We start from the raw sequence: 17,511 nt of genomic DNA, 5'->3' as shown, positions 1-17,511 counted from the left end.
TCTGTTCCCATAGTCCTGGGATACTCCTGGCTTAAGAGACATAACCCCGTTATAGATTGGAGATCAGGGGAAATAGTTTCGTGGGGTCAGGATTGTCAAGAGAATTGTTTAAAGAAAGTGTCACCTCTTTGTAGTGTCAACTCACTTAATAACGCTACCGACTCTACCAAAGTACAGATACCGTCCTTGTATCAAGATTTAAAGGCAGTATTTGACAAAGGAAAGGCTGATACCTTACCACCACATAGGCCTTTTGATTGCAAAATTAATTTACTTTCTGGTACCATGCCCCCCAGGGGTCATGTATACCCTTTGTCTACGAATGAAAACTTAGTTCTAGAGGAGTATATTCGTGAAAACCTAGACAAGGGGTTCATTAGAAGATCCTCCTCTCCTGCTGGGGCTGGATTTTTTTTTGTTAAAAAGAAGGATGGTTCTTTAAGACCCTGCATTGACTACCGAGGTCTTAACAAGATAACCATCAGAAACGTATATCCGATTCCCTTGATCACCGAGCTTTTTGATCGATTAAAAAGTTCTAAAATTTTCACTAAGTTAGACCTTAGAGGTGCTTATAATTTGGTGAGAATTCACGACGGTGACGAGTGGAAAACTGCATTCAATACTCGATATGGGCACTATGAGTATACTGTAATGCCTTTTGGTCTCTGCAATGCCCCGGCGGTATTTCAGGACCTTATTAATGAGGTTCTTAGGGAGTTTCAAGATGACTGTGTGATTGTATACCTTGATGATATACTTATACATTCCAGGGATATTGAGACTCACCACGGACAAGTCAGAAGGGTTTTACACAAACTCCTTCAGCATGGCTTATACTGCAAACTAGAGAAATGCAGCTTTGACCAATCCCAAACTACCTTTCTTGGTTATGTGATTTCTGGGGAAGGGTTTGAAATGGACCCGGAGAAGCTCCAATCCATATTAGATTGGCCTTTACCTAAGGGTCTCAAGGCTATCCAGAGATTTATTGGTTTCTCCAATTACTACAGACGTTTCATTAAGGGATACTCCTCTATCATTGCTCCCATCACCAATATGACCAAACAAGGGGCTGAGACTAAGAATTGGTCTACTGAAGCACTTCTGGCTTTTAAGACACTCAAGGAGCTGTTTGCTTCCGCACCAATTTTAGTTCACCCTGATACTACACTACCTTTCCTACTCGAAGTTGACGCTTCTGAGACAGGTATAGGTGCTGTTCTGTCCCAAAGGTTGGGTGTAGATAAACCATTACATCCTTGTGGATACTTTTCCAAAAAATTGTCAGGTACTGAAAGCAGATATGACATTGGTGACAGGGAACTACTAGCGGTTATAATGGCCTTGAAGGAGTGGAGACATTTATTGGAGGGTACTTTGCATCCTGTTACTATTTTGACAGATCATAAAAACTTATCCTATATTGGAGAGGCTAAACGACTATCATCTAGACAGGCTCGTTGGTCCATATTTCTCACTCACTTCAACTACGTACTCACATATAGGCCAGGTTCTAAGAATTCTAAAGCCGACGCCTTATCTCGCCAGTATGAACCTGCTGCCGTATCTGAGCCGGTTTTGTCCTCTATAGTACCCAAGTGTAACATTATCGCTAACACTACTCTCAAAGTCCATTCTCCGCTACTTGATCAGATAAGGAGCTTGCAGCATCTGGCACCTAGACTGACCCCGGCTTCCAGACTTTTCGTTCCTCCTGAACTCCAATTGGAGCTCTTACAGTGTCTTCACGAGAGTAAGGTGGCTGGTCATCCGGGTGTTCGCAAGACGTATTCTTTGATCTCCAAGGATTTCTGGTGGCCTTCGTTACGGAAGGATATTAAGGATTTTATCGGAGTTTGTGTGGTCTGTACTAAAACTAAACTACCGCATTCGCTTCCTTGTGGCCTTCTGCAGCCTCTGGAAATTCCTGGCAAACCTTGGTCCTGTGTGGCAATGGACTTTATTGTGGATTTGCCTGTTTCTAAAAAGCACACTGTTATCCTCACCGTAGTCGATAGGTTTACCAAGATGGCACATTTCGTACCGTTGCCTAAACTCCCGACTTCTCCTGAATTGGCGGAAATCTTTGCTAAAGAGATTTTTCGCTTGCATGGGATTCCCTCGGAGATCACTTCTGATAGAGGCTCCCAATTTGTTTCACGCTTCTGGAGGTCGTTCTGTTCTCAATTAGGCATCAAATTGAATTTTTCGTCCGCCTATCATCCTCAGTCTAACGGAGCTGCCGAACGAACCAACCAGAAGATTGAGCAATACTTACGTTGTTTTGTTTCCGAACACCAGGACGATTGGGTCGGTTTGATTCCTTGGGCGGAGTTTGCGCACAACAATCTCGTTTGTGACTCTACGCATTCAAGCCCCTTCTTCATGAACTATGGCTTTCATCCCTCTATTCTTCCCTCGGTTTCTCCTTCCCAAGGAGTGCCGTCGGTTGATGTCCATGTGGCCAATTTGAGGAAGTTGTGGGATCAGACTCGACAGATTCTTCTACACAATTCTGTACTGGTTAAGAAACATGCTGACAAACGTAGAAGGGCGGCTCCGAATTTTGTTCCAGGCGATAGAGTTTGGTTGAGTACTAGGAATATTCGTCTTAAAGTTCCTTCCATGAAATTCGCTCCTCGTTATATTGGTCCCTACAGGATCTTGACTCGAATTAACCCAGTGGCGTATCGTCTAGCTCTCCCAGCTACTTTACGCGTCCCGAACTCCTTTCACGTGTCATTGCTGAAACCTCTAATCTGTAACAGATTCTCCTCCACAATCGCCCCTCCGCGCCCTGTTCAGGTGGAGGGTCAGGAGGAGTATGAGGTTAACTCCATTATTGATTCTCGTGTCTCCCGGGGGAGAGTACAATATTTAGTTGACTGGAAGGGATATGGTCCTGAGGAGAGGAGTTGGGTACCACAAGAGGATGTTCATGCTCCTCGCCTTCGCAGGGCATTTCACTCCCGCTTTCCATCTCGCCCCGGCTCCTTCCGCCCGGTGGGCGTATCTGAGAGGGGGGGTACTGTCAGGGTACCTGAAGCCTCTACCTCTGAGAGAGGTAGAGACTTAGAAGTTTATCCATCCGGACGGCATGTCTCCTCGGCCCCTCGCGGTTCACTCGGTCTTGCTAACGCCGGCCGCGAGGGAGTCACTTCCTTTTATAACAGGAGGACCGGAGGTAGACGTCATGACGCCAACCCGGAACGTCCTGTCACTCAAATCTCGGGAGACGAATCAGGACTCGCCGGAGGCGTGTCTTCTCTCCCTAGCCAGGATACTTAACAGTGGCTCTCTCATTCACTCATTGCCCTGTCGTGGTTCTAGTCCGCCTAGTCACACTGTGCTTTGTTATTCTCTTGTCTTTTGGTTCCGACCCGGCTTTGATATTTCTCTCCTGTCTTTCTGTTATCCTTGACCCGGCTTGTCTCTCGCTTACCTGTCTTCTCGTTCCCTCGACCTCGGCTTGTCTCTGACCATTCTATCGTAGTTATACGTTAAGTCCGGCCATTCTAAGGACCGGTATACGTATCTGCTACTCTTTGTACTCTGCGTGTTGGATCCCTGACCCGATCCTGACACAATCACAATGAGAATCAGAGAGAGATTTTGATTTTATATTAAATAATAATCTGCAAAGTACTCACTCTCATATGTCTTCTGCTGTCCTGTCAGCCTCTTCTGATTAATTATTAAAGGAACACTATAGCCACCCAAAAAAATGTAGCTTAATGAAGCAGTTTTTGTGTATGGCTCATGCATCTGAAGTCTCACTGCTCAATTCTCTGCCATTTAAGAATTAAATAATTTTTGTTTAGTTTATATAGCCCTAGCCACAACTCCTCGTGGCTGTTACTCATACAGCCTGCGTGAAAAAAAAGTTGTTTCATTTTCAATCAGATGATAGCTTCCTTTAGATGTTTTTTTATCTTCTGCTCTGCAACTTAAACTTGAATCACACACAGTACACAGAAGGCTCCTGCAAGGTCTACTAGTCAGTGCAGGTAATAAGTAATTCTAATTCTAATTTAACCGACTGTACAATAAAGGATGTATAAACATTATATCTCTCTTTACAAGAAATGTTTAGAAGGCTGTGTAAGTCCCAGTTAGAGAGGTGTGACTAGATATGCATAAACAACGTGATTTAAATCATACATAGCAGAGAATTAAGCAGTAAGACTGCAGGATCTATACACCGAAACTGCTCCATTAAGCTAAAGTTGTTTTAGTGACTATAGTGTCCCTTTAAACTATTATACAGTGTGCCTCACTCCTTCCCCTGCTCCTCCCTTTATCTATATATATATATAAAAGCAGCTGTGTTCCTGGACGTTAGTCAGGGTGCAGGCATCACTTCCTTCGTAACACCTGCCTTCCTCACTGTGACACATTGTAGCGTGCAACCCTTTGGATGTTGGTCAACCAACCATTATTTTAAATTAAAGTGTAACTTTAATTCTACACATTTACCACTGGTCATGCCACCATGGCTTTCTAGTTATAAATAACCATGTAAGAAGATTGTCATTCCTCCTTCTCCCACTCTTAACTCAGATAAGCTAATATCAGTGGGACCAGCAACATCGTGGTCATTGTGATGTCACTGGTCCCAATGATATTAGCTTATTAGAGTTCGTAGCGGGAGGTGGAGGCATGACAATCTTCTTACATGGTTAACTATAACTAAAAAACGATGGTAGCATGACAAGTGGTAAAGTTATAATTTAAGCGCCAAAACCATTTCATCTTACAGGGTTATTCACTTTAGTGAAAATTGTGAATTTCAACTTTAGGGTATAAGTAGTTAAAATGGAAAAGTCAGATATTCTTCCAGCTTGGCTTCTTTACCTTAAATATGAAATCCACTTTGAATTCTCACGTTAGTAAATAACCCTGTTAAGATTTCCAGAAAGGGCAATTTTTACATTTTGCCTAAACCACACCTTTAGTGACTGATATCCACTACAGGAGCTTCCTTTATTGGAGTCTTTAATTTCAATGTCAACATACACAGCATGGTGCCACAGAAAGCATCAAATGCTTCTCACAGAGAAGTATTGCATTCTGCTCTTCTATGACTTGGTGGAGTGCAGTGATTGCCGAAGATGAGTCCTTTGTCTCAAATGCATCTGTATGAAAGGCATTAGACTGTACAAAAGCCATCAGAATTTATTTTTTTTTAAATAGATTTTTATTGAATATTTTCAACGTCATTTTATAAAAAGCATCAGTGAAGACTCGCAGGTCCCAGACAACTTAGAGAACGTCTATTTTACGAAAGAGAGAGAGAAAACCAACTTATAGGAATACATCGGTGACGTGCAGGTCACAATATAACACACTGATAGCATTCATATGTCGGACTCGCAGGTCCTTTAGCTTATGCACAGTGGGATAATTCCCTCGAGTGCCTGTTGGAGGTCATCAGAACTTAAGTGGCTGCTGCAAGGTGAGTTTTCTGACCACAGTAATTGAAACACTTTTGCAGTATTTTTTATGTTAGAGTTTACCTTTCAAAGCATCATTCTGGTGCGTTCAACAAAATATCTCTCTACTAACTTACCGAAAGGCAGTTAAAAAAAAAAAATCATAATCATAATTTTTTTTTCTTCACTAATTGGTCATGAGAAGGATCATACCCTAATATAGCACAATAAAATGATAGCACGTAAGTTAAGCAGTTAAAAAGATAAACAACTTTTGCTTTTACCAAATAGAAAAATGAAACATAAAACAAAGGTTTTATAATGAGATATTAGAGAACATGGATTGGACTAAACTCAAATAAACTTAAATGGCTTTAGAAGTAAACTCAAGGATTAATTGAGATCCCAGGCAGGTGCTATGCACGTAATTCACTAAATGTTCAAGAACCTGCCAAGGAAGAGGAAAAATGTGTTGCTTTTGAGATAATTTCCCAGAAGCTTCATAAAAGAAAATTGATTACAGAAATGTAATAAGTACAGCAGAGTTAGAGATGTAGTAATCAAATGAGTTTTTAATTAGATTTCAGGTAAAAAGAAGGGTCATTCTAATTTGCGTACTCGGTTTTAAACAGTGTTTTAGTACGTTAGCGGATTTTAAATCCATTTTCATTGAAATTATAAAGCAGACAGTTAAATGATAAAAAAGGCATGAGACGAAACAGGTGTAGTTTGTACAGTGGAAGGTTAAATGAAACTTAGCACAAAAATCTGAGTGATATCTCTGGAACGTGATTTACAATCCCGAAAAATAGTTTCACAGTAAGAGAAAAAATACTTACACCAGCAATCCGGCAGAGATAGTAGATATGAGTAACATAGTGGCAGTCTTTGGAATACTGAAGGTTATATATTTTATGGTATTACATTACATGAATTTTGGTTTTATTGAATATGTAGCTCCATAGCAAGCAACATTGGTCTCAACTTAATATTTTTGGATAAACTTTAAAAATTATTTAATATTTTGAAAAACATTTTAATATTTTGTTATGTTAACATTTTTTGTTATATTGATACATTTTTGATATACTAATATATTTTTTGATATGGTATTGTTTGGTAGTTGGGGGAGTGGCTTTAACAAATTCCAGGTGGGACATCTGAGATCGCTGTCCAGAAGAGTGCAGTTCTAGGAACAACCAAGATATTGCGCAGAACCCTCAGACCCCCAGGACTCTGGTAGAAGACCTGAGAATGAGGAATACACAAATTACCGGAGAAAAGTCAAATATATGTATATTTGTCTTGTTGTCTTTTTGACCCTGAGAAAGGTCCCGAACGGGGACCAAAACATTGGTCGTTATTTTTAATATTACTCAATAATTTTTTGTTTTAAAGTCCGGAGAGCAGCCTTACTTGTAAAAATTCTTTATCTATTGGAGCTCTGGTGATGCGCCCGGCATTGGATCATTTTTCAAGCGTGAGTGCAGGGGATTATTGTATTTTTATATACATATATATGTATATATATATATATATATATATATATATATATATATATATATATATATATATATATATATATAGAACAATCTCAAAAATAAAGGCTTGCACTCACGGTCTGTTGTTAGTATTGAAACACTTCTTCTTTATTCCATATTGTTAAAACATAGTTGCTGTCATTTTATCGACGTTTCAGCCACATCAGTGGCTTTCATCAGGATCAACTCAGCTCACAAAACTATTGCATATACAAATAACCACTTATATATAGCTGAACAGACTTATAAGACAGATTAAAAACACTTACCACCTGTGTACTCAGGCACCCGGCGTCTCTCACTTCCATGTGCGCATGTGCGAACGTGCCGAAACCGGAAGTAGCATGTTCGCGTCATTTTGCCGTTGCCGGGGTAACCTGCAATGTAAACAAGCTCCCCGGCAACGAAGCACTCTTGCACACTGCCCGGGCGCCTGCTAGGTGAATTAAACAGATAAAATCATTTACACGTATTATTCTGGTCCCCTAGCAGCACAAACTCTATGTAGCTAACTGATGTCATGTCATCTCGGACATACATTAATATGTCAGCTGCTTACTCTTACTTTCAAATTTCAGAGGTTTCAAAGGTTCTCTCCATATTATATAACAATGGTATCATAATCAGAGTAAGTATTAGTAAGATTCCAACACCTCCTAAAACAGATTTGGACCACCTTCAAAAAAAAAAAAATTCTAAGTATATTAGATATATTAAGAGGTCTATCCTAAACCTCTTAAAGGGAACAATGCCTTTCATATTATATACTGAAGTACCTATTCACACTCTTACAACTATAACCATTCAAGGTGCTTAAACATTAATTTTAAAGTGATACTAAGTGCCTCTATATATTAAAGATGCTTATTGTGATCAATTATATCTCCAAAATACTTGTAGAAATCTAATATATATATATCTACATGTATGCTTGTGATATTATGTGAACAAATGCTTAAATTGCATTATCTAGTGATACTACTCACATATATATACAAGAGCTCACTTTAAATAGTGAAGTGATACTTGTCATTTATATACAAATCTTTAAAGTGATACTATGTTGCTTTTATATACAATAAAGTGCTCACGCTCAAAGTTAAAGTGATACTCTGTGCTGCTTATGTACATTTTAAAGTGATACTACTTGCGTCTATGTACATTAAAGTGCTCACAATTACATATTAAAGTGATACCGTGTGCTATTTATATGTAATTCTTTAAAGTGATACTATTTGCGTTTATGTACAATAAAGTGCTCACAATAATTATTAAAGTGATACTATGTGCTACTTCCGTACTTTTTAAAGTGATACTTCTTGCATTTATGTACATTAAAGTGCTCATGTTTGAAAATTAAAGTGATACAATGTGCTATCTATATACAGTTCCTAAAGTGATACGGCTCTCCCTTTTGCTAAAGCATATTAGGTTAAATCAAATCTCCTTACTCCCTCATTTAATACCTACTAAGTCATATATCTAAGGCCCTATATTGTGCTGCAATAGGGGATAATTCTACTTTTAAAACATAGCTTTACTCAAGAGGATTAACATATAGTCTAAATCAAATGAAAGGGGCATATGATAATTGCTCATTTAAACCCCTGGGTGCAACTGTGTCCAGTTCATAAATCCAAAACGCCTCCCTGCGTAGCAACATGTTGCCTCTATTCCCACCTCTTCTTGGGAGTGGAACATGGTCAATTGCCACAAATTTGAGAGTGGCCAAAGAGTGTTTGTACTCCAAAAAATGCTTCGCCACCGGTTTGTCTGTGGCTTCATCCCTGAAAGCCGTTCTGATGTTGGACCTTTGTCCCCTGATCCGTTCGCACATTTGTGTCTCTGTCTTACCGACATAGCATAAGCCACAGGGACATGATAATTTATATATGATATACGTGGATTTACATGTAATTGTATATCTTATCCTGTAGACCTTGTTTCTATGTGGATGAGAAAATGTGCGTGCTGGCACCATATGGCCGCACGTCACGCATCCTAGGCATCGTACACATCCTCGTATCTGTGACGACTGGGGTTTGATGTAACTTTCGACAGGATCCGTTTTTATTAACATGTCTTTTAAATTTCTGTTCCGGCGAAAACAAATTCTTGGGGGTTCTCTAAATTCTTTAGGTAATGTATCTTCATGTGACAACATATTCCAATTTTTCTAAATGGCATTCGAAACTTTATGAGCTTGGTTATGAAATGTGATGGGAAAGACCAGTGCCGGTTTCCTTAAGGCGTCCTGTGGCTTGGTTGCTTTTTCTTGTGCTTTTTCCAAGGCTGCATCTAGGACTGTACCCCCATATCCACGTTCCACAAATTTAGTTCTCATCTGTTCCAACTGTTGTTGTCTAACATCATCTTTCGAATTGTTCCTCATTACTCTGAGAAACTGGGCTTGAGGGATGGAGTTTTTCAAATTTCTCGGATGGGCACTCGTATAATGTAAAATCGTGTTCCGATCCGTGGGTTTTGTATATAGAGAGAACTCAACTTTCAAAAACAAGAAACTTTAAATCACTATCACTTTAAAGATTTGTATATAAATGACAAGTATCACTTCACTATTTAAAGTGAGCTCTTGTATATATATGTGAGTAGTATCACTAGATAATGCAATTTAAGCATTTGTTCACATAATATCACAAGCATACATGTAGATATATATATTAGATTTCTACAAGTATTTTGAAGATATAATTGATCACAATAAGCATCTTTAATATATAGAGGCACTTAGTATCACTTTAAAATTAATATTTAAGCACCTTGAATGGTTATAGTTGTAAGAGTGTGAATAGGTACTTCAGTATATAATATGAAAGGCATTGTTCCCTTTAAGAGGTTTAGGATAGACCTCTTAATATATCTAATATACTTAGAAATTTTTTTTTTTGAAGGTGGTCCAAATCTGTTTTAGGAGGTGTTGGAATCTTACTAATACTTACTCTGATTATGATACCATTGTTATATAATATGGAGAGAATCTTTGAAACCTCTGAAATTTGAAAGTAAGAGTAAGCAGCTGACATATTAATGTATGTCCGAGATGACATGACATCAGTTAGCTACATAGAGTTCGTGCTGCTAGGGGACCAGAATAATACGTGTAAATGATTTTATCTGTTGAATTCACCTAGCAGGCGCCCGGGCAGTGTGCAAGAGTGCTTCGTTGCCGGGGAGCTTGTTTACATTGCAGGTTACCCCGGCAACGGCAAAATGACGCGAACATGCTACTTCCGGTTTCGGCACGTTCGCACATGCGCACATGGAAGTGAGAGACGCCGGGTGCCTGAGTACACAGGTGGTAAGTGTTTTTAATCTGTCTTATAAGTCTGTTCAGCTATATATAAGTGGCTATTTGTATATGCAATAGTTTTGTGAGCTGAGTTGATCCTGATGAAAGCCACTGATGTGGCTGAAACGTCGATAAAATGACAGCAACTATGTTTTAACAATATGGAATAAAGAAGAAGTGTTTCAATACTAACAACAGACCGTGAGTGCAAGCCTTTATTTTTGAGATTGTTCTATATGTTTTGGCTATGGCTGAAATGCACCGGGCATTTTTTTGACAAGCTGTGAGTGTGTGTGCTGGGTACAACTGGATACTATATATATATATATATATATATATATATATATATATATGCACAAACACACATTCACACAAAAAACTGTTACAAAAAATGATTCAGTAGAGGTTTTAAAAAAAAAAAAAATGCTCAGCCCCAAAGGAGTGAACAACATATTCTAAACCATTGATACAAAGTGAAATTAGTTTTACGTCAAAGCCCTCATCACATACAATAATCAATGACGTGAAGAAAATAAAAACAACAACAAAGTATGTTCATGTTTAAAATTAGCAGCAGTACTGTTTTTTAGAAAAGTGATTAAATGAGTAAGTGTTTCTTAACAGAAATTGTATATATGCATTAGAGTTATCGTAATCAAAATGTCTTAATGAAGCAGAAAGGTGACTTGCTCTAAGCATATAATCTATTATGTATGTATTGTGCAAAATTCAATGTATCAACTGATGCTGTGCAAAAATTGCCTTTAAAATCTGTAAACACTTGCAGCATATGTACAACGCAAATATTTTAGTGCCTTCCTGTTAACAAAGTATTTTACACTATACTAGTATTTAATGACAATTTGTCAACTCATTGCTCCATCATTAATTAGGCAGTAATGTTATTGAAAAAACAAAAAAGGTTCCATCTGTGAAGACAGTTTTTTTCCATTTCATTTACATCAGGATGCGGAATATTTCACCTAAATTAGTAAAAGTGTCAAGCATATACATACAGAAGATGAAGTGTGTATAATTTGAAAATATGTCAAATGGTTTGAAAATGTCTCCAGAACACTAAGACGGCATTGTTCCCCCCTAATATATGCTTGCTATTACCTAACTTTTATGTTAGGTCACATACTTTTTAAAATTAGGGTTTGGATCAAGGTTAGAGCTAAGATGCCTTTTATCACAGTGCAGCCCCAGGACCAGTGCACAATTGGTGTTTGCGGGACCTGTGACGTGCATGTCTTTGACTGCTCGCTATCTGTGGGATTTTCACTCATGGACAGCAGCTGCTATAGCTTGGTGCCATCATTAAAGAACAGTGTAGTAAACAGAACAAATACCGCTTAATGTAGTTGTTCAGATGTGTGTAATATGCCCCTGCATGCATTTTAATGTAAACACTGCCTTTTCAGAGATAACATTACATTACATTACTGCCTAGTAACACCTTTAGTGGGAGTCACTTAGAGGGCCATTATAGGTGCTTCCTGTGTCAGTGCTGTACAATGTGAGGCACTGACGTTCAGATCCTCCATGCACTAAACATTCCTCATATAGATGCATATATTCAATGTATCTCTATGAGAAGATGCTGATTGGCACAGTGTGGCATTTTGCCGCGCATGCGCAATAGCCTTCCAATGCTTTCCCGTTGGAAAAAATTGGATTGGCTGAGATCATAAAAACTGATGATTGATGGTGGGCGGGGCCGGTTGTGGCGTGAGAAGATATATGAAAATAACAAAACTTCAATACCAACAGATCAGTAAAAAGCTATATACATAGAATGAATTTAATTAATGCATAGAATATCTGTGGAAATAAATAGAGTAAAACACTTAGCAAGACACAATGCAGGCGTTAAAGATACAGAACAAAATAAATGCAAAGAAAAAAAGAATAAACATACAAAGCTAGATCTTGAATTTGTTTTGATAAAGTGCAAGAGATGCAATAATTAACCCCATTTTTCATGCATTCTTTATTTTTCACAGTGTTTGGTGAAGGTCAATGTCAAACTTAAACCCATGTTGGACTCAGTGGTTGCAAACAGAATAAAATGGGGAGAAATGCATCAAAAAATACTTGGATCCTCCCAAGGAAGTGCTTCCCCAAGTTCCACCTTCACATCTCCACCCACTTCCTTCCCTACACCGGCTTCTTCCCCTCAACCAGCTTTAGAGTGTCTCTTGAAGACTTAAAGCTGGAACACCATTTTTTGCCTTGTGCAAGAGTTACCTTAAAAGGCTGTCATAGGCTTAGCTGTTCTATTAAGTTACTGCGGCCATGCTTTTATAGAAGGAGAATGTATCTCTTGGTCATAGTTTGGCTTTTGCCTGAAAGCTCAGTGGATTGAAGATGAAGACAAGAAGAGGTGGGGTGACAATTAACACATGGTGAGGAGTCTGATTCGGGTTTTGTTGTCCGAAAAGACCAACAGCATTCACTCAAGCTTTGGAAACTGTTCACTAATGCTGTGCCAAATATAAGTGAATATTGTCTTGATGGTGATGGACAATGGACTCAGCTTAATTCATAGAGCACAGCACAGTTACTAAAATGCACAATATAATCAATTCATATAAATATGCTGAAAAGAAAACAATATTTTAATTTAGTGTTTGCTTTTCCCATGTACTTACGTATACACAAATGTTGTGCCTGCCTCGTTTGGTGTTTATTTTTATGATATGCTTGTATTTGTTTAATTCCATTCTTCTGGTGAATTAACTTTGCATAACTTTGCATCTCTGCTTTCAATATTAAGTGAATGGATAGACTGCGAAAGCAGGTATTTTCCGAATTTCCCAAAGACAAAACAAACTATGCAGAGAAGATTATATAATGTATAATTAAAACAAAAAAAAAGTAATTTTTTAACACTTTATTTTTCCAGCTTCATGTTTGAAGCTCTCTAACTTGGAATTTTCAGACGGGTAAATTCCCTTCAGATATAATAGAAATATATAGAAACTTGGTGTTGCCCGCTTTTAATTACATAGGAATTAAACGTCTTATGTTTTCCAGAATCACTACCAAATGGAAACGACCGTGATTGCGACTGTTTCAAATAAAACAGGTCAGAGCACTGGGAGGTAACTTATTACATAGAAGATGCCGTACTAGTTTATTATGCTAACTCACAGTGGCAGACACTGTAATCCTCTATGTAAGTACTAGTGATGATAAAAATATACTCAGCTGGATAAAAATATCAAAAACAACACAATCAGTTATCAGGAGAAGAAAAAAGAAACATTTAAATGTAGCAGAATTTTTGCCTTGTGAAAAAAATACCAAGTGAAATGCGAACCGCATCAGGTAAACTGTTAATGTAATCTGTCTTTGTATTTTTTATGTTTTATATATAATAAAACTGAACATTCTTCCACATTTTAATGTTTTTTTTTCTTCTGACGACTAAGGTTGGTGTTCTCTGTCTGATGATTATGTAAGTTCTCTGAACCCCTACTTACATAGAAGATTGTGACTATTACTTGTCTGATAGGAATAAATAATGTAAGGTCAGATTAGTGCCAGACTACCTCCTTTTATTTTCTAGTGAGTTTTTCTTGTACAATCTGTTTTCCACGCAAACTCAGTCATGTAGCCAATTAAACATCTCATTGATGTCTGACAAATGTCCAATAAATCTTAAATGTGATAGGTTAAAAAAAGTTGTATATCCAGATCTTGATCTACATTAATATGTGGGTCTATCCTTATAAGAAAATAGAAAATGTAGAAAAACGTTAGACACAGTCACCTATTTTTATGTCAACTAAGGGTGCTTATACCCCGGGGCTTGCTTCAACAGGCCACCAGATCTAAAAGAAAAAAAAATAGTCCAACGATAATCTCACAACGACCTTTACTGGCAAAACAATCAATTTTATTGCAATCTGGAACCAAGTGAAATTGTTTAAAATGTCGAAAGAATTAACTTTCATAACCATATCTGATTATTTATTAAATATTCTAAAACATGTTTCTCTTCAACAAATCCCCTCTTATTATAAAGATAACAAGTCATCGTGTATACTGATTATGGATGTTTATTTTTTCATCTCTGTCACATAACCATCACCACATGTCTTCAAAATGTAGTGGAACCTTTTCTTACAATATTGATTTGTCCTATCACAGGCTACGGCCATGGCATTTGATGTTTCCACCCCCAAAGAATACAATGGTCTGACTTGAGCAAACTGCTTTAAATAATATTTTGCTTAATATAAGACAGTGTCCAATGCTTTGTCATATGTTGATTTTCTGAATTTCGTACTCTTTTTGTGCCTGTACTGGTCTCACTGCACGGTCGCCCATAGCAACAAGCATTACTAGATATAGCATTGCAGACTTCTTTGCACTGAATAGATGACAAGGTCAACCATCAATCAATTTGCTGTTGTGATTGCTGCCATTTATTTCTCCTGTATCTCAGCGTCTTGTGGGTCAAATTCTGAAACTGTTGACTAACACTTTTGGCTCTATTCATCGGCACTGAGAAATCTATGTAATAGAACTCAGTACTTTGAAGCCACTGTAATAAGAGAATTCCGAGCTTCACACTATATTCAATGCTTGTGTTACCATGTGAGATTTCATGAATTAAACAGTGCGTACAGCTTGTAGTGTCGTGAAGATCAGACCGCACACCGTCATAGAAACACACAATTGACCCATTAAAATTGTATACTGAAGATTGCTGTAATTACGAACATTTTAAAAGTTGCATATACCATGTACCATTATAATAGGTGACCAACTAATATCATTTAACATATTCACATAGGTACTCGTAACCCCCATGCCTTAGTAGATTTGTACCAACTTAAGTGGCAGATGGATAAATAGTTTGTATCTTAGCCAGCTGTTAGACGCACATCGGCAACGCAAAGGGTATCCTTAAAATTTGGATTATCTATTTTATATAATATATTTATATCTACGCTGTATATGATATGTAGGTTTCTGTCCTTTTAGTGATAAGTTCAAATGCTAAATGCACACTAAAATGTCAGTCTATACAGAAATATATATATATATATGAAACCAAGAGGGCTGCATTAACCTCAATATGCATACATTATAAGTGTGCTGCTAGGGCCAATTATAACAACATATAAGATCCAGCGCACTCACTCATCCACTAAATAGCAATTTAAAATCTCACAGAATGTAATATTTTTCTGTTTTTTTTAAATACCTAACCTTGGTAAAGATAATGCAGGTTTAGTTACAATATATGATCATTGCATAAGCCTGCTACAACATCAATGTACCCCATTCTTGGCAGGTCCTACTCTAGCAGCCTAATGCTTGCTCTTATGAGATTAATCCACTTACTTGGGAAATGCTTCTTCCTGAGGCTCTCTGCCGGCCAAGGCTAAATAGGGCCCTTGAATAAGGCACTGTGACAGGGGGGTGCAAAGCCACAGGAGTAAGCCTGGACTCCCAAATATATAAACAAAATCAAGAGAAATGACTCACTTGAACATGCATACATTATAAGGGTTCTGCTGGGGCCAATTATAACAACATATAGGATCCAGCACACTCATTCACTAAACAGCAGTTTCAAAACTCACAGAATGTAATAGTTTTTTTGTTTTTGTTTTTTTTTTAAACACAGAACCAATGAAAAATAATGGAAGTTTAGTTACCGTATATGATCACACATTGCATATGCCTGCCATAAATAAATATATCGAATTTCATTCTATAATTTATAATGTTTAAGAAAGAAGTACTCAAAAGTAAAGTGTTCTAATTCCCATGAAAAATTTCTTCACTTCCAATGTTACAGTTCAGCCTCATTTTAATGCACAGAAAATCACTCTGAATTACACTCAGAGAACAGAACTTGATTTATTAGTTCAGCAATTTCAATACCATATGCTTGGGAACCACTAGACTGTTTAACTGTTTGTGCTTTGCATTATTCTGCCTGGCTTTCTGTGTAGTCTTTTCAATAGGGAAAATGTATTATATTTTTTATAGTGAACTGACTTACTCGTGCCAGTGCGCAACCTCCCAAACTCTCTTGTTCATTTCTAAACTAAGAGCAAAAAGGTGCATTTAGATGTATAGTCTGGGAATAAAATGGCATGCGTATTTAGCTATACTTGCAATTTTATCCTAAGCAAGAAATCTCCATGCTTCCAAAGAAACTACATCATTTACCCTGTCTACAAACAATCACCCACTGCTACCAGCTAGTGAAGATTCTGAGATACTGAATTGAATTAAAGGAACACTCCGCATTCCCAAATCATTTTAGTTTGCTGAAATGCGTTGTGTAAGAGTGTGCCCGCTTTTTTTGATTCTACAAAAAGCGCAGATCTCAATAGAAATTGACAATTTTAAAAACAAACCTTGTTACATCCTCCTGGTTATCAATCAGACAACTGGGCCTGTAACTTCCTGGTAGTTTAGCTGCACAGAGGGTATTCATTTGGGGTATATCTATGAAACAGGGATTTTAATACATGAAATTCTATCTATGGCCCCCACCCATTATGATTAGGGAAACTCAAATCGTTATTACTCACAGTTTCTCTGCCATATGCTCTCCACAAAACTGACAGTAGATGTACCTAAACAAATAAAGAGATAAACAGAAAAATCCTATAAAATATAAAATTGTACTCACAAACACAAGTATTAGAGGGCCTTCAATATAAATCCATTTTTCTTCATATCTCCATAGTTCATCAATCCTCAGCAGAATAAGGATAAGAACCTCAATAGAATGAAATGAGATACAGATAGTGCATGAAGCCAAACAAATAAAATCAGCAGTGCATTTATTATATACATAACGTAAAACATAGAGAAGTATGTAAATAACTTCACCAGTGATAAGGTCACACAATGCTTCCTGCCCAACGCATTTCATCACTCCAGGTGACTTGACTCTTGTTAGTACATACTCCTGCCTGATCATCTGTTATACAGATGTGAGTGGCACTCAGAGTAAAATTACGTGTATCTCCCACAATACATGCCTGTTTTTCTGTGCTCAGGTCTCCTGTATCCTGCTTCTGATAACGAATTATTTTTAATTTTTTTTTTTTTTTAATTTTAATTTTGACAGGACACGTATTCTAGAAAGAGTAACTGTTCCATATTGCCAGGCACAAAAAAAATGCCCTAAATAAAGCATGGCTCTCTTTAATAACTGTTTTGTATTTTAACAAAAAATCACAGA

The 17,511-nt window shown here is 37.5% G+C and overlaps 1 protein-coding gene across 1 annotated transcript in view; it reads left to right on the top strand.

The window, feature by feature from the left end:
* The window catches only part of PDE11A (phosphodiesterase 11A), a 443,044-nt gene extending 427,859 nt beyond the window's left edge, over positions 1–15,185 (top strand). The window contains exon 20 of the mRNA XM_063429778.1: positions 12,293–15,185. Within this exon, the coding sequence (XP_063285848.1) occupies positions 12,293–12,499 (207 nt within the window). The 3' untranslated portion in view covers positions 12,500–15,185. The remainder of the gene's footprint in view (positions 1–12,292) is intronic.
* The last annotated feature ends 2,326 nt before the right edge of the window (positions 15,186–17,511 follow it).

This window comes from Pelobates fuscus, chromosome 8, assembly GCF_036172605.1.
Source record: "Pelobates fuscus isolate aPelFus1 chromosome 8, aPelFus1.pri, whole genome shotgun sequence".
In the NCBI taxonomy this organism is placed as follows: domain Eukaryota; kingdom Metazoa; phylum Chordata; class Amphibia; order Anura; family Pelobatidae; genus Pelobates; species Pelobates fuscus.
The sequence above is the reverse complement of the archived record's forward strand: the minus strand, read 5'-3'. Positions and strand labels throughout refer to the sequence as shown.